This window comes from Saccopteryx bilineata, chromosome 12 (genome assembly GCF_036850765.1).
Source record: "Saccopteryx bilineata isolate mSacBil1 chromosome 12, mSacBil1_pri_phased_curated, whole genome shotgun sequence".
Classification (NCBI taxonomy): Eukaryota; Metazoa; Chordata; class Mammalia; order Chiroptera; family Emballonuridae; genus Saccopteryx; species Saccopteryx bilineata.
The window spans coordinates 13,319,794-13,340,600 of NC_089501.1; the positions used below are offsets into that span (position 1 = coordinate 13,319,794).

Genomic DNA, 20,807 nt, shown 5'->3' on the forward strand with positions numbered 1-20,807 from the left:
ATATGCTGCAAAATTATCTATCACATATTTATAATGCAATGAACTTGGTTGCATTACTCTAGCAGAAACCCAACTCTACTCTCTCAAAGACTACAGTAAATGTATTGGTTTACGTAACAGCAGGCCTTTCTTCTCTTCAGCCCAGTTGTCCTCGTCCTTGTCCTCCCCACCCCCATGTCAGCAGCAATGATTGTGGTCTGGGGAATGCCATGACCTCACTGGCTTATATCCAGCTGTCCAGGAGGTAGTTTTAAACTGCAAATGAGCCACTGTGCCCCCGGTGATGACTACCCCTGAAGCAGAGAGTTGCTAAATAAAATGGTAGGCACCTGAACAGAAAAGTCATTCTATTAAAAAGATAGAGAATGCCAACAAATATCCATTATGCGACTCTGGCCCATTGGCTCAGTGGTAGAGTGTTGGCCCAGCATGCAAATGTCCCTCGCTCAATTCCCGGTCAGGGCACACAGGAGAAATGATTATCTGCTTTTTCACCCTTCCCCCTCCCCCTTCTCTCTTCCTCTCTGTTTCTCCCAGTGGCTTGGTTGGTTCAAGTGCATCCCCAGGAGCTGAGAATAGCTAAGTGAAGCCTGGGCCTCAGGTGCTAAAAATAGCTTTGTTGTAAGCCTGGCCCCAGATGGGCAGAGCATTGGCCCCAGACCAGGGTTGCCAGGTGAATCTCAGTGAGGGTGCATGCGGGAGTCTGTCTCTCTGTCTCCCCTCCTCTCACTTGGAAAATAAGGGGGGAAAATCCATTACATAAAGCATAAGTAAAATAAAAGACGTGGAAGCAGGAATAGAGAAGGAAGGAAAGAAATTTCAGAAAGACACTTGGTCCTTTATAAACAGGAAGAAGAGGGAACTTTCCAATTGTTCATAATAGTCCGTTCCAACTGCTAATGAGATCCAGGCTTCTAATAACTAATAGATGAACCAGGAGATCTGAGAAGAAAATCAGTAAGTATACAGGCTGCTAAGGGAAGGATTTGGGACTCTTGGCAACGTTCCCTCTGTAAAAGGCAGGCCTCCTCAGTGAACAGCTTGGGCAACAATCTGGTGATGCCACTGGAAAACACTACACCGTCTCTCTACCCTAAACCTTTCCTTCTCTTGAGCTTTTCTAAGATAACAAAGATCTCTGCATCGATGAGGTTTCCAGAGTTTACCCCTGGTCTTCTGTGGAACTGGATTGAAGGTCCTCCCATTGATGTCATAGCAGCCCCAGTGACCCTATTTATTCCTCAATACCTACCTCAACATCCCTCTGAAGAGACAGCTGCCTGGGCATGGAACAAACGATTTACCCATATTCTTCCAAAACCCCAAAATGTGGAGTTTCAGTGATTACTGATGTCATTTATTCTTTGACATAATTTGGATATTTACCATGTTCTATCCTCTTAATCAGAAAGAGAGAAACAGAAACAGAGTGGGGTGGAGAGATTATACACCATAACCAAGATCAGCCACTAGTCAGCACCAGCTGAAGCCACTAGAAGCAGAACTAGGCCTTATTTTGAGACTCCTGAGACCGGATCCCTCATAGCAGATTTAACCCATGGTACTATACTAAGTGTAACTTTTATTTATAATTTGATTTCTCTGCAAATCTAGTAGATTCTGAACTGCCTTTGTATGCTGATGGTCTAGTAAAGATTATTGTTTATTTAATTCAGTACCTTTGGAATTTTAAATACATTCTGATCACTGACAAAATATACCTTGTAAGCTTTGTAGAGGATGAAAATGATAGTAAAAGTTCTAACTGAATAAGCTTTGAGGTAAGAAAGTATTCACAAAAGACATTTATTTACCTTTCATTTTAGTGATTTCCTGGCCTAACATTTCATGAGAAAAGGAAAATATTTGGTAAATGCCAGCTACTGTATTTCCCCATGTATAAGATGCTCCCATGTATAAGATGCACCTTAATTTTGGGGCCCGAAATTTTTTTTAAAAATGTATTACATAAAGTTATTGAACTCAAGTTTTATTCACCATAAAATGCAAACAACTCCTCATCACTGTCAAAACGCCCATCCATTAGTTTGTCCTTATCTGTGTCCTCATCACTGTCTTCATATATTGCCTCATCCTCAGTTCCACCTATGGCATTTGAAATGCCACACTTCTTAAATGACTTGACAACAACCTCAATCTTGATATTATCCCAGAATTTTTTCACCTAGCTACAAACATTTCCTACAGTTGGTTTCTTCACTCTTCCTGCTGGTGTCAAATTGTCCCCAGAAGACTTAATCCATGGGTTCCATTTGTCTCTAATGGCAGCTTTGAAGGGTTTGTTAATGCCAATATCAAGTGGTTGGAGCTGGGATGTCAATCCTCCAGGTATAATGGTAAGTTTTTTTGTGTGTGTATGTGTTTTTTGTGTTTTCTTTGCTCTGTAGCAATCTTCTTTGTGTTTTTGTTATGTGTGCTCTAAACTGATCAAGCACTAATAGGGCAGTTTTGCATAAGAGCCCACCTGGTCTCCTTCTCCAAACTTCTAAAAGCAGATCTTCATCCCATCCTGATCCATCCAACCCTTGTCATGAATATGCACAATCATTCCTTGAGGAATGTCTTCTTTCGGCATTGTTCTGCATTTGAAAATCAGCTTGCTTCCGTTAGCACAACAAGCTAGAACAACTAACTATATAATGGCTCTTTTCAGTGTCCACTCGTCTTCCCAGTGACAGTTTTCACCCTCTTATTATCAACAGTTCTGTTGTTACTTGGGACATCAAATTGAAGGGGGACTTTGTCCATATTTGCAATCTGACACAATTCAAACTGATGTGTCTTCCGACATTGAATGACAAAACGGTGAAATTAAGGACCTTCTGCTCATAGCATTCCGGCATCTTTTGGGCAGGTCAGGTGCATGTATGTATGCTCAGTCCATTCTGTTTCATGAACCTGAAGCACCAATTGTGTCCTCCTTTGAAATCAGTAACTTCTTTTTCATCAGCAATTTTTCTTGCCTCATGCTGAACCATCTTTGTGGACACAGGAATTCCAATTGCCCTTTGCTCTTCAATCCATATCTTCAATTCCCTCTCTAAATCAGGCCATTTTGCTGACTTGCCTCTCATGGGCTTCTTCTGCCGTGGTGTTTTCAGTAGGGTTTCTTCTTCCCGTAGCCAGTCTCGGATTGACTTCTCAGTTGGAGTAGGACCAAACTTATGTTCAGCAGCACGATTTCCATTCACTTTTGCAAACTGGATCACTTTTAACTTGAATTCATCACTGTACGATAATCTTTTCTGAGCCATTTCTGGGCAGAACGTGGCAAAACATAACTTACCATAATATATTGGTAACAATATATTGTGTGAAACAATGAGTGCAAAGACAACAAGCGTGAAAAAATTGGAAACGCAAATAAAAATATCTACAACAATGAGCACAAAAACAAGCACAAAAAAGAGGGAAATGCAAGAAAGAAAAACAAAAAACAAAACTACCACCACTGTATAAGGCGCACCAAGTTATTAGACCCCAACTTTTTCTGAAAAAGCATGCATCTTATACATGAGGAAATATGGTATCTAAAAATTGAATAAATTAAATGCTATTTTTAAATGTCTCAGAATTAGCATCCAAATAATTAGCTTTGCTTTGTTAATTATAAATCAAGAGTAGCTTCAGGAGCCTGGAACTATAAGACAAACCAATATATGAAAAAAAATCATATACACAGTTTTTCAAAAATATGAGATTGCTAGAAATGGAACTGCTTCTATAGAGAATGCAATGTACAGTATCTAGAAACTATACATAGTGAACTCTATACTGTATAATTTTATTCTTTTTTTTCAATGAGAAGAGATAAATGTACCAGCTATATCGGTGACATAGTGGTTTTTTCTTTCTGTTACCATAAATCGATGAAACAAATAGATCTCTTAGTCTGGACTATGTAATATGTGCAGTCCATGTTTTCTATCTTTTTTTTTTTTTTTTAATAAATTTTTATTAATGGTAATGGGATGACATTAATAAATCAGGGTACATATATTCAAAGAAAACATGTCTAGGTTATTTTGTCATCAAATTATGTTGCAAACCCCTCGCCCAAAGTCAGATTGTCCTCCGTCACCCTCTATCTAATTCTCTGTGCCCCTCCCCCTCCCCCTAACTCTCTCCCTCCCTCCCTCCCATGTCCTCCCTCCCCCCCCCCCACCCTTGGTAACCACCACACTCTTGTCCATGTCTCTTAGTCTCATTTTTATGTTCCACCAATGTATGGAATCATGTAGTTCTTGTTTTTTTCTGATTTGCTTATTTCACTCCTTATAATGTTATCAAGATCCTACCATTTTGCTGTAAATGATCTGATGTCATCATTTCTGATGGCTGAGTAGTATTCCATAGTGTATATGTGCCACATCTTCTTTATCCAGTCTTCTATTGAAGGGCTTTTTGGTTGTTTCCATGTCTTGGCCACTGTGAACAGTGCTGCAATGAACATGGGGCTACATGTGTCTTCACGTATCAATGTTTCTGAGGTTTTGGGGTATATACCCAGTAGAGGGATTGCTGGGTCATAAGGTAGTTCTATTTTCAGTTTTTTGAGGAACCACCATACTTTCCTCCATAATGGTTGTACTACTTTACAGTCCCACCAACAGTGAATGAGGGTTCCTTTTTCTCCACAGCCTCTCCAACATTTGCTATTACCCGTCTTGTTGATAATAGCTAATCTAACAGGAGTGAGGTGGTATCTCATTGTAGTTTTGATTTGCATTTCTCTAATATATGTTTTCTATCTTAAGAGGAGTTATTTGTATATGAAATCTTGACATGAGGTCAAAAGTGTGTGATTTATAAGCAAAAGAAAAAAAACAGCTTTATATCCTAGTGTACTGCATTTCAAATTTCTGGCTGATTTATAATCCTTTTAAAGCTCATGCTAGAAGGCGATTCAAAATTTCAATGGCTGTATATGTTTAGCTAATATTAATTCCTCATCTGGTCAGCCTGTGGCATTTTGCCTACTAGTCTTCATTTTTTCCGTCCATATTTTTTCTCATCTAGCTTTTTAAGGAATGTTATTCCTATTTCTGTCACACTGTCGCCTTTTAGTCTGTCTTGCAAGAATGTAACATCAGCAGCCAAATGAACCTAGGAAAGAAAAAAGGGCTTAAATCATTAAGGTTAAAAAAGAAAACTTACTACATTTTTCTGTTTCTTTTTCAGATCTTTTTTACACTATAAAGACCTGCCTTTCCTTATAGAATGACAAAAAAGAGCCTGCTCTGTGGACGAAGGACCCCTCACTGTGTGTCTGTCCTTCAGAGATGGTCTAGTGCAGTGGTTCTCAACCTGTGGGTCGCGACCCCGGCGGGGTCACCTAAAGCCATTGGAAAATACATAATGCATATCAGGTATTTACATTCCGAGTCATAACTGTAGCAAAATTACAGTTATGAAGTAGCCGCCAAAATTATTTTTTGGTTTGGGGTCACCGCAACATGAGGAACTGTATTGCGGGGTCACCGCAACATGAGGAACTGTATTGCGGGGTCACGCATTAGAAATGTTGAGAACCACTGGTCTAGTGGTGTGTGAGCTCTGGAGTGTGTCTGCAAAGAGAATGGCGGTCCAGGCCAGCCCAGCTTGGATGAGTCTGGAGCAAGCCCAGAGACCTGGGCCCGAGCCTAGTTTGGCTCACAGAGGTGAATTATGAATCCATCTCAACAGGAACAGAGATTTCCAACTCAAAGATAGCCTTGACTCAATGTGCCTAGCAAGCAGAACTTCCAAGGAAAATGAAGTCATAAACCATTCTTCTCCAACCGACTTGCCATAAATCATTCTGTCCTTGCTAAATAGCATAATCACCTATTCAAACGATACTTAGCAATTACTTATGGCTTTGAGAGTTTTGAAAAAATATAGACTAAATAAGTTATGAGTATAAAATTAAAGGTTGAAATGACAGACATGAATATTTAATGCAGAGGCCTTCCTTTTCTCTCTAAATCATAGCCCATTTCCCAGACATTAAAGTAAGCCTTAAGGGCTAACTTTACTATTCATTAAAACATACTGACTTAAGAGCAGCATGATATTGCTGACCTACCCTCAATAGAATACCATTCAGCTATTTTAAGTCATTGGGATAAAGAAAACAAATAAGTGGAAGTACCTAATAAAAGCAAATAATAAGGGGGAAAGCTGAGGCTTATATTAATTATAACCTTACCTGACTCATTCCTCTCCCACTAAGAATGCTTTGGCCAACCAGCCTGGACTCGTTAAATCATAGACCTTGGTATCTCAAGTGAGCTCACAGAGGGTGCAAAAACCATGCATTTGTGATGCCCACCACCCAAAAGAAGGATATAGACCACATTTTGACATACAGAAGATAAATTCACCTTCACTTTATTCCTTATTAGATCTTTCTTGTCTTTGTAAAAATTTAACAGAAAATCAATTAAAATAAAAAGGAAAATACACTGAGGCTATTTGGATATTTAGGCCACATGTGGTCTGATGCTCCATGAAGGATGGAGACTTCTTTATCCTATTTCCGACGTTGTTTTATGGTTCATCCCATAAACTCCCAGAACTCTTCCTTTCCCATTTCTTGATTTTCTGTCCTTTGATTGTAGGGCAAGCTTTAAAAAATGGTAGGGTAGAAGTGTGGAAGATCCGTGGGACTAATACATTATCTCTACTGTTTTACTCTTCTGGGTTACATGCCATTATGTCTTTCCTCTAATTATCACAAATAATTAAAAATTATATGCATGCTTCATTACTGGGTAGGTCAGCACATGCCTTGCCTTGGGCTACTGTCTGTTCTCACTATTCTAAATAGCTAAGCTTCTGCAAATATAAGACTGTTGCTTATTACCTCTGCTTAAGTTGCCCTTGGCTCATCAGCCTCTGACAAATTGTCTTCTTCTCCCTTCACTTTCCCAAACCAGCTTTTACCAAAGCCCTTCCTGACCTTTTGGTCCCTGAATGTGGTGACTATTTTTCAGGTCTTGTTTTTCTTAGCCTCTCCTGTACTTGGTCTTGCTAATCGCTCCTTTTCCTGAAATATTCTCCTCTTTTGGTTGCTCCCTCTTGGTATCTTTTACAGCCTTTGTATTCTCTGTTTAACTTACTTGTTATGGTTTGTTGTTTCCTAGGGTTCCATCTGTGACCCATTTTTTTTATTCTTTGCTCCCTCTACACACTGCTTGAGAATTCCAGTGCCTCCTCGGTCATTTTGCTGTGACTTCCAGAGAGGTGTAACAACTGCTTAGTGATATCACTTGTATGTATATAGACACCTCAATCCCAGCAGCTGCGTAAGTAACCCCCTCCCTTTTCTCTCCCATCCCCAAATGTACATCTCCTGCTTTTGCTCTCTTGGTTAGTAGCACAACTATCCCTATAGGTTTCTCACAAACCTAAAAATAATTCCTGAGTCTTTTTCTAAACCTTGTCCCTTTAGTCAACTGATTACCTAATCTTCAATCTGTTCTACCTTGGTAACGTTGTTGAAATTGGTCTTGTCTGCACTCCTATCATCAGGCCTTACCTGGTTTTTCTTGAGGCTACCTCGATCAACCTCCTAACTACTCTGCCCTCCCTCCAACATGGTCCTTGCCTGTACACTTCCAGTTTGTTGACAAAGGAATGAAATTCCTAAAACACCAATTTCAAACTCTCATCTCTCTGTTTACAAACCTATAATGTGTCTCTGCTTTTTTCAATACAAAAATCATATTCCTAACATGTCATATGAATCCCTTTTCTAAAATCAGGCCTCTCCTAATTTAAATAAAAAATTTAAATCTCTTGTCTCATGATAATCTCTCTTTTGATCTACATGTCAGTCATAGTAAATGAATTAAATTCCTTCTTCCCTGAACAAAACATTCTTTTTGGGCCTTAGGACATGCTGTTTCTCCCACCTGGAGCACTACTTCCCCTCCCCCCCTCCCCAAGGCCTTCACCTCCCCTAGTTCCTGTTTATTCTGCAACTGCCAGATCCAAGTTGTCTAGGAAGTCTTCCCTGACCTTCCATCTACCCCAGCCCAGGTCCTCCCATAGGCTTTAGTCACACATTTTCACATACCTGATTTCTCTACAGAACAGAAGATTCTTGAAAGGCAGCAACTGTTTCATGGACCTATTAGTAAGTCAGTGCCTGCCTCTTAGCAGATGCTAGTAATTGTCTTAGTTAAATCACTAAATAATTAAGATGTGGAAACCAGCCTCCCAAATGGCCTGCAATCATCCCTGCCTCCTGCTACTCACACCCTCAGGTGGTAAGTCCCTTCCCACTTTGCATAGGGTTGGCAGCACTGTTGTGATTAGATCTACAGAGCAGTCTATTTGGCCAGGAACTTCGTGAAGCCTCTAGCCAATGGCCAGCAAGGCACCGGGGCCATGGGAGCAGGCTTCAGGGCAGAGTCTCTAGCCACAGTCAAGGCTTCAGACACCATCACCTTGACCAGTAGCTTGACTGCAGCTGCAGTAAGCTGTGGGAGCTCTGAGCTACACACACCCTGCTAAACTGCTCCCAGACTTCTGACCTTAGAAACCATGTAAGATGATAAACATTATTATTTTCAGCTGCTATGTTCTGGGATAATTTGTTACCCAGCCCTAGATAACAAATGTGCCTGGAAAAAATGAAGTACAAGCTTTACCATTTCCAGGGCACCTCTGATAATGCCGCAGAGTAAATTGCAGTAGCATAGGGATGACCGCCCCGCAGGGAGCTCCTCCACAAACTCCACCAGAGGATTCTTGTCCAGAATCAGGGAGAATTCATTTCTGCTTGAATTGTTACAGGTCACACTTGGTGTAATTCCCAAGTACATCTTGAAGGCAACCTAACAAAGAAGGGAAAAAATTACTAAACCTTGGTCTAGGACAAATGTTCATGAATAAGACAGCCAAATACCCTGTCCAGGAGGGCTGGGGTATGGTGAAGCACGTGGAGTTTGCAGTCAGGAAGTCTGGGCTCACACTTAGCTTTGAAATGTACTGACCCTGTGACTAGTGCAAGTCCAGATCCTTTTGTTTTAGGGGAACATCTTAAGGAACTAGAGCTCTGTGTAAATGACAGGACTTTATGAAAGAGTTAAGCATTATTTTCAAAATGGTTTTTTAAAAATAAATATCCTTGCCCTGAATGGACAGCTCATTTGGTTAGATCAGGGGTAGTCAACATTTTTATACCTACCGCCCACTTTTGTATCTCTGTTAGTAGTAAAATTTTCTAACCGCCCACCGGTTCTACAGTAATGGTGATTTATAAAGTAGGGAAGTAACTTTACTTTATAAAATTTATAAAGCAGAGTTACAGCAAGTTAAAGCATATAATAATAATTACTTACCAACTACTTTATGTCAGATTTTCGCTAAGTTTGGCAGAATAAATCTTTATGAAACAACTTACTATAGTTAAATCTACCTTTTAATTTATACTTTGGTTGCTCCGCTAACGCCCACCATGAAAGCTGGAATGCCCACTAGTGGGCGGTAGGGACCAGGTTGACTAGTACTAGGTTAGAGCATCCTTCCGATGTGCAGAGGTTGTGGGTTCCGCCCCGGTCAGGGCACATACAAGAGCAGGAGGAGTTTTCTGTCTCCTCTTCTCTTCCTTCTTCTCTGTTTAAAATCAATAAATACTTCTGTTTTAATCAAAGATAAATATTTTTTAGGAAGGTGGATAATTAAAATATGACTAATCACCAACATACCAGTGTGATAATTGTCACACTCAGCCTAGTGAAAGATAAGATCCGGAACTGGAAGGAGCACAGCTGCCATCCGGGAATGTGACGGAGCAAAGGACACTTACAGGAAGATTAGATTCAACAGTCTGTTTTGGGCCTGACCTCTGGTGGCACAGTGCATAAGGCATCAGCCTAGATTGTTGAGGTTGTTCAATAAATAAAATCTAAAAAAATTTTTTTAGAGAGTGTGTTTTGGGAAATAGGGAGTCATATCACTAAGGATGACCATCTCTGACAAGAAGCAAAGAAAGGCAGGTAAATGAGTCATAAAGTCACTTCTCACAAAAGCCTCCTGTTTTCCAAGGTTTAAACATTTTTACATGATGGTAATGGAGAAAAACATGAAGATGATTTCTGTTTCATTCTCATTTTCACTATGACTGAACTGAGAATCAGAGAAGTGAAGTGCTCTGGCCAAGGCTGTACTATACCTTAGTTCTATAGATCCTATAGTTCAAGGCCCTTTCTTTCCACAAAACACAGTCCTGGAATTTGCGGGTTATCAATGGGAAATGTGTCAGTTTGGTATGTTACTTTCAAGTGCCTTAATAAATTTAATTTTTAAATTAACACCAGTATAGAAAAGACATGGAAATAATTTTCTCAAAGTCTATCTAATTAAAAGTACTTCTCATTAAGGGTCCTTTATTCAATGAGCACAGCCTGTCTAGTACAGTGCCTGACACAGGGTGGAGTTCAGGAACTCTTTGAAAAACAAATTATTGATTGAGCATCTGTTCTGTGTTTGACACCATGTTTAGACCCAGAACACGAGTTAATAAAATATAGTTCCTGTTTTATAAGAGCTGATAGTCAAAAAAGGGCTATAGATATTAACCAAATAACTGTAACAGTTTCATAAGTCCTGCAAGTATACATACATTATTCTATACACGGTGGGGCAAAGTAGCTTTACAGTTGTGACTACATAAAACAGAGAGTTTATTCTTGTATTAGCATTTATTAATGATTATATTATTTTCTATATGAATAACTATAAACCTACTTTTGCCCCAACCTGTGTTAGGAAACAATCCTGGAAATAATAACAGAAATAACTTCTACCTGCTCATGAATAGTGAGTGACAGTTTGCCTGGTGAAAAAAGTATGTGTGGGGGGTGTGGGCTGGTGCTTTTCAGGTAGAAAGAACATATCATCGGCACAAAATACCATGATTAAAGGGCCCTGGCCGGTTGGCTCAGCGGTGGAGCGTCGGCCTGGCGTGCGGGGGACCGGGGTTCGATTCCCAGCCAGGGCACATAGGAGAAGCGCCCGTTTGCTTCTCCACCCCCCCTCCCTCTCTGTCTCTCTTCCCCTCCCACAGCCAAGGCTCCATTGGAGCAAAGATGGCCCGGGCGCTGGGGATGGCTCCTTGGCCAATGCCCCAGGCGCTAGAGTGGCTCTGGTCTCGGCAAAGCGACACCTGGAGGGGCAGAGCATCGCCCCCTGGTGGGCAGAGCGTTGCCCCTGGTGGGCGTGCAGGGTGGATCCCAGTTGGGCGCATGCGGGAGTCTGTCTGACTGTCTCTCCCCGTTTCCAGCTTCAGAAAAAAGAAAAAAAAAATACCATGATAAGGCTTGTGGGAAGCTGGCATTTATCAACTTGTGGACCATGGGGAGGCCCAAAGCCATGAGTAAGCTAAAGCAGAATTAAATTTCTGTTTTAGAAGGATCTCCTTTGTGTCAGTGTGGAGGGTGGATTTAGGAAGGATGGGTGGGGCATGAGGTCACAGGCAGACATAACAATCAAGAGATGACTGTAATAGCCTAGGAGAGAGACGATGAGGGCTTTTCTCACTCTTTTATTTGAAACCCAAAGGATCCCTAAATTTTTCCGTATAAATTTCAAACAGCCCAATTCCTGACATTTGCTTCAAGTCTCAGACACCAGCCAGCTTAAGAGGTTATAAAGGGAATCTTCCCGCTCTTACGTCAAGTAGCAAGAGAAAAAAAACCAGCAGGAAATGTCAGACTTGGGGACTGAAATGGCTAAAATCCATTTCTGGTAATGTTGATGTCTCTGGATGGAAAATTTCTAGTCTATTATTTATATGAGTGAGAATTTCTTTCAGATTCTCAGTACATGAAAATAACAGAAATGCGAACTTCACACTTCCAACTGAAATCCTCAGTGTTTTGGCTCTAGATTCAGGGCCCAATACCCGCCAGTAGGAGGCATTGTCTAAACACGATTGGGAAATATTCATTCCTCGGGAATGACATTGTTTCCTTAGCTGGCCAGCGCAGTTTGAGGAGGAGGACTGTTGTTTCCAAGGAAGGAAGAGCTCCAGCCTGGGCCACGGCCACAGCTGCTCTGCCAATAAATAAGGGCAAAGCATTTCTCCTCTTTATCTGTCTCCAAAATGGATGCTTTCAATGGGATTTTAAAATTCGTCCTTCACCAGAAAACGGTCATAGGCTACAGCTTTATGGCTCTGCTGACGCTGGGGAGTGAGCGCCTCTTCTCCCTCGTGGCGTTCAAGTGCCCCTGCAGCACTGAGAACGTGGTGTATGGGCTGGTTTTCCTTTTTGCTCCTGCCTGGGTTTTGCTGATCCTGGGATTCTTTCTAAACAACAGGTCGTGGAAACTCTTCACAGGCTGCTGCGTGAATCCCAGGAAAATTTTCCCCAGAGGCAACAGCTGCCACTTCTTCTATGTCCTGGGGCAGATCACTCTGAGCGCATTGGTGGCTCCCATAATGTGGCTGTCTGTGGCGTTGCTCAATGGGACGTTTTATGAATGTGCCATGAGTGGGACAAAGAGCTCAAGACTCCTGGGACTGATTTGCAAGGACAAGCCCAAAGAGTGTTGGGGAGAGCTTCACAAAGTATCATGTGGCAAAACCAGCATGACAGCCACCGACAGTGAAGAACTGAAGCTGTCCCTGCAAGCCCAGTCTCAGGTAAAAAGAAAAAAAGACAAACTTGCCTTTTTTCTCCCAGCATGACATAGTCTCTCAGTTCTCCTTCCAGCCGGGGCTGAGTCTGAATCCTATTAGAACGTTTTGCTACAAAATGGAAATTGGAACCTGATGCAGTGTTAAGAGAATCTCAGGAAAAGCTTTTTAGAGTTTGGATGGCTTGGTAAAATAGCTGATTCAACTGTCTTTTATATTTCCGAAAAGAGAATAGCCTCTGCTTCCGGTATGTAAATACTTCAGTACTTTACAACAATCTCTCTGGGTTTGAGTTTATAAATAATGCGTTGATACGAACTCATAATTGAGTGTTAAGGCCAGAGATGTAATTAGAAACTACTTCCTTCTATCAATTATTTATTTTCAAACTGGTTTCTCTGAAAGAAAAGAAATAATAATAACCACACACAAAGATGCATCTATTTAAAAATAGCTGAACCAAATGAGCTAATACTTTGCAAAGTTACATATAAAATAATTACTATCGAGATCCCCTTGAATGATTTCTGGCAACTTCTATCTCTCTGTATAAATATCATCAGGACTGAGAAGAGTTTATCATATTGTAGCAAGAAATGTCTCGCAAACAGAGTATAATAGGCACCCAGACAACTTAACGGAGGGAGAATTTATTAGTAGCCAATGGAGCACGTGAGACTAGTAGCACCAAAGCACGAGCTCCCCGAAGTTAGATTTCTTACATCTTATGTACCTTTTACAGTGTCCATGCAAGGGGCGCGCGATACCTTTGTGTCAGGTCCTACGTGCACCTCGTGGCTCAAGGTGGTGTGAGGCAGTTTCGGCAGGGCAGAGGAAGGGGTTTCTGGACCCTGGCCCTATCGATTTACAGATCTTGTTTCTCTTGTAAGTATTGTAAGAGTCTCTAGATCAGTTAAAGATCTTCTGTGAGAGTTAAAGGTGTGGATAATCTTTAACTGGCTGAGCCAGTCATTCCTGCAGGCTCCTTCTCCTGCATTCTTCTGGTTTCTCCCCTCTCAACATAACGTAGGAACTGGCAGTCTTCTGTGAAAAGCGATCGTAATCTCCAGGGAGCTTGCGTCCGAGGCTCTTCATTCTGTATAGCTGAGGAAGCCTTATGTTACTTTGGCAGCTCAAGATTTGGGGCATTGTTTGATTTAACAGAAGGAAATCATAGCTTTACCCAACTGACGTGGGGAAGTAGCTTGTCATCCTTCCAGACACATGAGCGCAAATCCAGATGGGAAGCACTGTCTCGGCCTCAGGAAAAGACTGAACTCCTCTACTTGTGAGTGGAAGGAACCAAAACAAGCAGTAGGAGTAGACAAACTGATCCACAGCTGCTCGGCAATGCTACTCGTTTCAGAATAAATGCGCTGAAAATAACATAATGTTCCCTTTTCATTGAGGACTTAGCTTACAACAACACATCAAGGCAAAGTCTGTTTTTAAAATCATGCATTCCAAAACTGATTGGTGGTACTGTCATATAGTTTTCATAAACCGATAAGCCCAAACAAATCCCAAAGTCTTTTGTGTAATGCGTAAAGCACATCTTAGATGAAAACATGCCAGGATCCCAGACACCTACCTTCTTTTGTTGAAGGAAGGTGCTAATTATGAATATGATGACACAGTGAGTGATTTATGATTTGTGTCCCCAGGCACCAGGTTCCATTCAGTTAGTGCCAGATCCAAACACTTAATCACTGTGTGAACCTTTCTTCTCCAAACAATAACACAAGGAAATCATGCACATACTGCTTAGCCTGGGCCCACTGACCTGTTTACTTTCCAGCGGAATGAAAAGGACCTGGGGCTGATTCCTAGGGGAGGATGCATGAGGGGTGTGCACTAGTAGAACTTATCAACAGCAGGTGTTCACAGTAGTTCAGATAGGCAGAAGCAGCAAACAGTCCAGACTAATAGTTGGGCATGTGGGTGAAGGTGAGAAAAGTGTCCCCTCCATGGGTGGGGCAGAGAAATAAAAAATCCAGCTGGATGGTGCTCTTTTCTTAAGGAAGGTAGAGTGTAGTGGTAGAAAGAACTTGGCCTTGGAGTTGGCTAATCTTGGGTTTGAGTCCTGACTCTACCAGTTACCAGCTATGTGACCTAGAGCTAGTGACCTGACCTCTCTGAGCCTGACTCCTCTAGTGAGGGACTAACACCTACCTTGGAGGGCAGCTGGAAGGTATAGAGATAAGGGACATAAGTGGGCATAAAGCTGCTGGCACAGGGTAATCATTCTAAATTGATGAGGAAACTGCCAAGGATTGAGGGAGGAGACTCATGCAGAAGGGGAAGGGTCCTATTGAAGACTGGGGTGGGATCATTCCCTATGTCTAGTTTGATTCTGGATACCATGAATTGGGGAAGAACAAAAGGGCTCAGTGCTCAGTACTCAGGTGAGAGCAAGGCAATGCTAAGGGCATTTCCAGGGGGTGGGGGAGGAGAGGGATAGTCTGAAACACTTGGAATAGTTTAAAACTCAAGCAGAATTGGCTCAGATATGGAGTTGAGATGGCTTACTGGCCCGCAGGAGGCCTAGCTTTGGGGAAAGAGGAAGGTAGAGGATGAAGAAAAAAGGAAGTTCTGAAGTAGCCCACCACAAGTTATTAAAGGTGAATAGGACTTTCACACAATGATAGGCGGATCTCATTCATTAGTCATAATGACAGAAAGATACCATGAGTTCAGTAATGCTTTTACATACAACATATGCATTTGAAAAATAAAAGTATGTGGTAATAGCTAACTAACACTTACTGAATGCATTCGTATGTCTACATCATCTCATTTTAATTCCCAAAATTACCATCTGAGGTAGGTAACCCCCATTATACGATTGAGAAAACTGAGGCAGAGAGAGGACAGCCACAGCAAGGGGAATGCTGAGATTTAAACCTAACTAAATCCATAGTTGGCATTCACATGGAATCTGAGACCTTCACAATGACTCTATGGTCTAAGCCAGGATGTGAGAAGCTCTGATTTAAAGCATTACAGTGTATTTGTAGTTCTGTTATGGTCTGAATGGGTTCACTTGCAGATTTTTGTTTCTATTTTCAAACAGGTCCGTTCACTGAGAATTACTGAGAGTCATTTCATTGAAAGGTCAAGAGAAAATTTGAAAGAGCTCTGCTAGTTGTCAAACTATGAAATTAATTCCCATTCCAAAAAATATAATTAGAACAACAAAAAAAGTTTAGTAGACAAGTTGAACTTTTTAGAGTTCTGCTTTTAATATTCAGGGAGGAAAAAACCCCCAACTGAACCAGTCTGTATTCAGAGTGGGATTGGTTCTCTCAGATCATCAAAATTCAGAAATTCAGAACCACTAGTCCTGAAGGTTTCCAATGACTGCATTTTTTCTCTCAGCTTTTATGCAGACTTTCAATTCTTGCAGTTTCATTTTACTTATTGTATTATATCTGATCAGTTCATCATTGCATAATGCGTAATGATATTTCTCTCAGAAAGGGTTGCTGCTCCCTGTAAGCAATAGAACATGGGAAAATCAGTCACTAGCCACATATATGCGTTTATCAGTGCTGGTAAACATGTGGGTAAGAAACTGGTCATGTGGTCAGATGACCATATTTACCCATGCACAGAATTTCCCCCTCTGATAGCTAACACTATTTGAGGGCTTGGTTTACCTCATTCTTGAATAATCTATACCTTTTGCTTTTTTCTATTTGCCTGCCTTCTGGTTATTTCTTTGCAGACCAGCAATGGATACGGAAAGGTGGATAGGATGGAGAATAATTAAATAAACTCAAACTTCAGTTTTACTGTTAAAAAATTATGATGAAGAATTTCAACTAAGCTGTGGCGCTGACTATGGTTTTAATTTAGCCATACACTTCCCAATAATATCACCCTAGCTCCCTGAGAAGTGGTTTTGCTTTTACATGTCTTCAACAATTTTTTCTTTCTAAGATTCTAGGTTGGTGCCTGATTTGTTCAGCATCTTTTTTCTCTCTGCTCACCACTTGTTATACTCGCTGCCGATCTAAAGTTAGTCACCTTCAGCTGAGTTTTTGGAAGACATATGCACAAAAGGAGAAGGAGCAGTTGGAAAATACATTCCTGGACTACGCCAACAGGCTGAGTGAAAGAAATCTGAAATGCTTCTTTGAAAACAGGAGGCCAGAGGTCTTCCCCATGCCTACTTTTGCTGCCTGGGAGGCTGCTTCAGCACTGCATTCTTTCCACCAAAGCCAGCAACACTACAGCACCCTCCACAAGGTGGTGGAGGATGGTCTGGAGTTTAGCCCTGAGGAAGATGAGACCACAATGGTCCTTGTGGGTACTGCCCACAAAATGTAGCTCATCGGTCATCACTGACTCATGATGTCCAAGGGTTCACATTTTTCTGACATTGTCTTATGGCATCAAAAGCAACCTGGGGATATCTGTGTTTTCTCACATTTCTGTTTCTTTATAAGGCAGTAATACTAAGGGAAGCAGCTTTGCAGCTCCCAAGTGCAGACAGTGTCAGGATGTGCTCAAACTGCTGAGTGACTTGTCAAGGAGGGAAACAAAGGTGCTCTTGCATTGGTTAGGGGTTGGGCTCGATGGCCCCAAGTTCCAAGGTGTTATGATTCAACAGCAAGCTTCACGTGAGTGGGTCAGCCACTTTATGTAAATATTGGTCATGGCATCTGGTGGTAGAAGTGGTGACTCATGACTAAGCCAGGTATTCTTAATGAATGACTGTACACAGTGGGATCTGCAGTAGTCAGCAGAAAACCTGTTCTATAAATCTATCCTACTGCTTTTCAAGGATGTACGAAATTCTACCATTTGAAATTTATTTCCTTAGAATCTGGAAACATTAGTTCTCAAAAATAACAGCAAAAGAATATAACGCCTAAAATTCAGACCTTTTCACATGTTTCCAACATACAATGAAAGTATTCTCCTGTAAGCAGGGCTGTGTTATGACTTTTGTGGACTCTAGGTACTTTTGTCTTCATGGATTCATTTCTACATTTAAAAAAATACACACACACACACATTCATGACTATATTGCTATAAAGACAAATATATGTATATTATGTATTAAAATATTTTTAACCTAAAATTTCATTTATTTTCTTCAGATTTTAAAAGAAATTTAAAACAATTTTGTGGGCCCCTACAAGTATCATGGGCCCTAAGCACAGTGCCTACTGTGCTGAATGGGTCAGTCAGCCCTGACAGGAGATCTAGGGAAATTGCCCAAAGCAATGCTCATGGGAAAATTTTTTCAAGTTTTGTTTATCAGAGATAGTGCAAATTTTCCATTCTACAACATAATAAATCCACATTTGTGTGTGTGTACACACACACACACACACACACACACACACACAGTGGTACCTTGAGATACAAATTTAATTTCGTTCTGTATCCGAGTTTGTAAATCAGTCAACTCGTATATCAAACTGGACCCATGCGCCAACGCGCCAACTAGCTGCAGCTTCCTGAACCATGACTCATATCTCATAATTTCGCTCAGATTTTGAACAAAAATACAGACCAGGTCACAGCTCGTATCTTAAAAATAAATAAATAAATAAATAAATAAATAAATAAATAAATAAATAAATAAATGTATGTTGGTCTGTTCGTATCTCAAGGTACCACTGTATGTATGTATACACACACACACACACACACACACACACATATATATGGTACAAATTCCACCAAATCTCTGAATGGGGTTGATGTTTAAGGAAGAGGTATATATTTATACTGTGGCTCACAACTTATATCACCAAGAGTTCTTTTCTCTTAGTTGGGAAATTCTGGGAATGAACTCCTTATTACCATGAAATATTATTCCAAATTGTGGGAAACACCCTATATGTTTAGGGCCTGGAACATATATCCTTGGGAACGTGGAGGTTCAGGGTCAGGTAGAGAGAGAGAGAGAGAGAGAGAGAGAGTGTGTGTGTGTGTGTGTGTGTGTGTGTGTATAGATGATGGGAGGGTGGAAGGTGGGGACAGTGAGGTTGCAATATTTGAAATATTATTTGAGTTTCAAACAGTGGTATGATAAATATTTAACAACAGCATCACACACAAAAAAAGCCTTGAGTTAAAGTGTTTATGTTTTTATAGTGTAATTTCAAGATACCAAGGCGGAGTCACTGAGTGCAGTATTTGAAAGTGATGCTACCATGGGCTCTCTTGAGCCAGTATGAACTTTTTAAGAAGGTTTTACTGCTAGCATTTTTTGCGTTTACATTAACTCTACTCAAACCAACTTCCATGCATCTTTGGTACATGTGGGTTTTATTTTAATAAAACCTAACCATGGTGAACTAAATATAGATCAAGGACTCCAACTGAGAAATGGTGTCTTATTTTCCTGCCCTTGAATCTGGCCTTAACAAACCAATAGAATGTAGCAGAAGTGAAGCCAAATTGTAAAAGTGTTATAGCTTATGCCTTGGTCTCTTGCAATGCTCAGCCTGGTGGGAGCAAGTCACCATGTAAGAATTCCAATTACTCTAAGACCCCCTGCCAGCTCTGAAAGAGAGAGAGAGAGAGAGAGAGAGAGTAGTGAGGTTTGGCCCACCCAATCTGCTCCAGTCACCCTAGCTTAAAGTGCCAGACATGTGAGTGAAGAGCCATTTGGGACATTCCAGTAGACATGAAATGGAGAAGAACCAGGAAATCTAACTGACAGCGAGAACAAAGACCCCAGAACTCTGTTCCTAGTGAAGCCATTCCAGGCATCTAGACTTTGAGTCGCTCCATCCGGGGCTGCAGACATTACACAGCAGTTCCCACTATGTCCTGTCTAAATCCTTGACCCAGGAAACAATGAACTTAACTTTTGAGGCTCTATGAAGCAATAGACAGACTGAACAGTAACACATTAAAATGAGAATATATTAAAAGAGAGCAATTTCTCTTTTTTAATAAATTGAATTTATATGTGGATTTATATAAAGATTCTCCTTATTCATAGGCTTTTTCTTAATATTTTTTCCTCTCTAGGTTCCAGTTAGCACTATATCCTCTATGCAGTGGTGGGATTCAAATAATTAAACAACCAGTTCTCTGCCCTAATGACCATTTTAAGTATACAAAAATGATATACCAAAAGGTTCTTTATTATTTCATGAATTTAATATTTAAATAAGAACAATAAAGTAGTTACACAAAACTAGATTATGTTATAAGAAAGAGTTTTAAAATATTAATGAAAGAACATTAAATATTACCTGACAAAAGAACAATACAAGTTGTTACCCCCTGGTTGTTTGGCACTTTTTCTCTTTACATGTTATATATTTTTTTACTCAAGTAAGAAACGTGAGGGAATAAAAATGTAGTATTTCATCAAAGGTATAATGAGTTTTATGAAATGAATAAATTAATATTACAAGCATAGTTTCATCAAATTTTTTTCAACTATGGACGGAATGAACGTTACTACAGGCACTTAGAATGTGCTGTTGCACAGATGAACGTTAAAGAAGAGTAAGGAATGTCAATTTGTGGTTTCCACATTGGGCGGCTGCCCAGACGCCCACCTTAGAGAGAACCCTGATCACAAGTGCCAGTTTAACAACCAGGTCACCTAACTCAACAAAACTTAGGTATCAGTTCTGCCAAACCAGTGCGAACCGGCTGGATCCCACCACAGCTTCTATGGCATGATTTGATAGATGCTGAAAAGGTACCTCTCTAAGACAGCTCCATCAAAGCCCAAGATTCATTTTAATTATTTCTGGTTAAAGTTGGTTTGAAATAAACACATTTCTATGGGTTAAATTCTGTTTTAAATGAAACAACTGAGAGGAGTGACATATTTTGTTATTAAAACCTAAGACAAAATGATAATAGAGGACATGGGATAGAGTGGCCTTCAGTAAGCTAGAAACAGATCGGTCATCTAGTGTTGCTCCTCAAAGTGTTGTCTTCAGACCATCAGTATTAGCAACACAATGGAGCTAGTTAGAAATGCGGAATCAGACCCTATTCCTGACCTGGTGATTCAAGTCTGCAGTTTGACAAGATGTTAGGTGATTCCCATGCAACTTAAATTTGAGAAGCACCAGAGCAGTGATTCTCTAACTTTAGATCAAGTCAAAATCATCTGGAGGGCTTGTTAACACATAGTGCTGAGCCCCACCACTAGTGTGTCCT

At 40.6% G+C, this 20,807-nt stretch overlaps 2 protein-coding genes across 2 annotated transcripts in view; one reads left to right on the top strand and one right to left on the bottom strand.

Annotated features, from left to right (window-relative positions):
* Window positions 1-5,007: 5,007 nt before the first annotated feature.
* Window positions 5,008-20,807, bottom strand: part of TRAPPC3L (trafficking protein particle complex subunit 3L) — a 48,571-nt gene continuing 32,771 nt past the window's right edge. Inside the window, exons 4-5 of the mRNA XM_066248163.1 lie at window positions 8,661-8,846; window positions 5,008-5,127 (exon numbers count right to left, since the gene is read on the bottom strand). Coding sequence (XP_066104260.1) covers window positions 5,008-5,127; window positions 8,661-8,846 — 306 coding nt within the window. The remainder of the gene's footprint in view (window positions 5,128-8,660; window positions 8,847-20,807) is intronic.
* Window positions 12,042-18,182, top strand: CALHM5 (calcium homeostasis modulator family member 5). The gene is made up of 2 exons (XM_066248020.1): window positions 12,042-12,658; window positions 16,595-18,182. Exons 1-2 carry the CDS (start codon window positions 12,119-12,121, stop codon window positions 16,982-16,984), a joined length of 930 nt encoding a protein of 309 aa, XP_066104117.1. The 5' UTR covers window positions 12,042-12,118; the 3' UTR covers window positions 16,985-18,182.

Coding starts and splice junctions, on each gene's coding strand:
- CALHM5 (XM_066248020.1), top strand. CDS start 12,119: ATGGATGCTTTCAATGGGATTTTAAAATTCGTCCTTCACCAGAAAACG. Junction 12,659..16,594: donor CCCTGCAAGCCCAGTCTCAG/GTAAAAAGAAAA, acceptor TTTCTTTCTAAG/ATTCTAGGTTGGTGCCTGAT.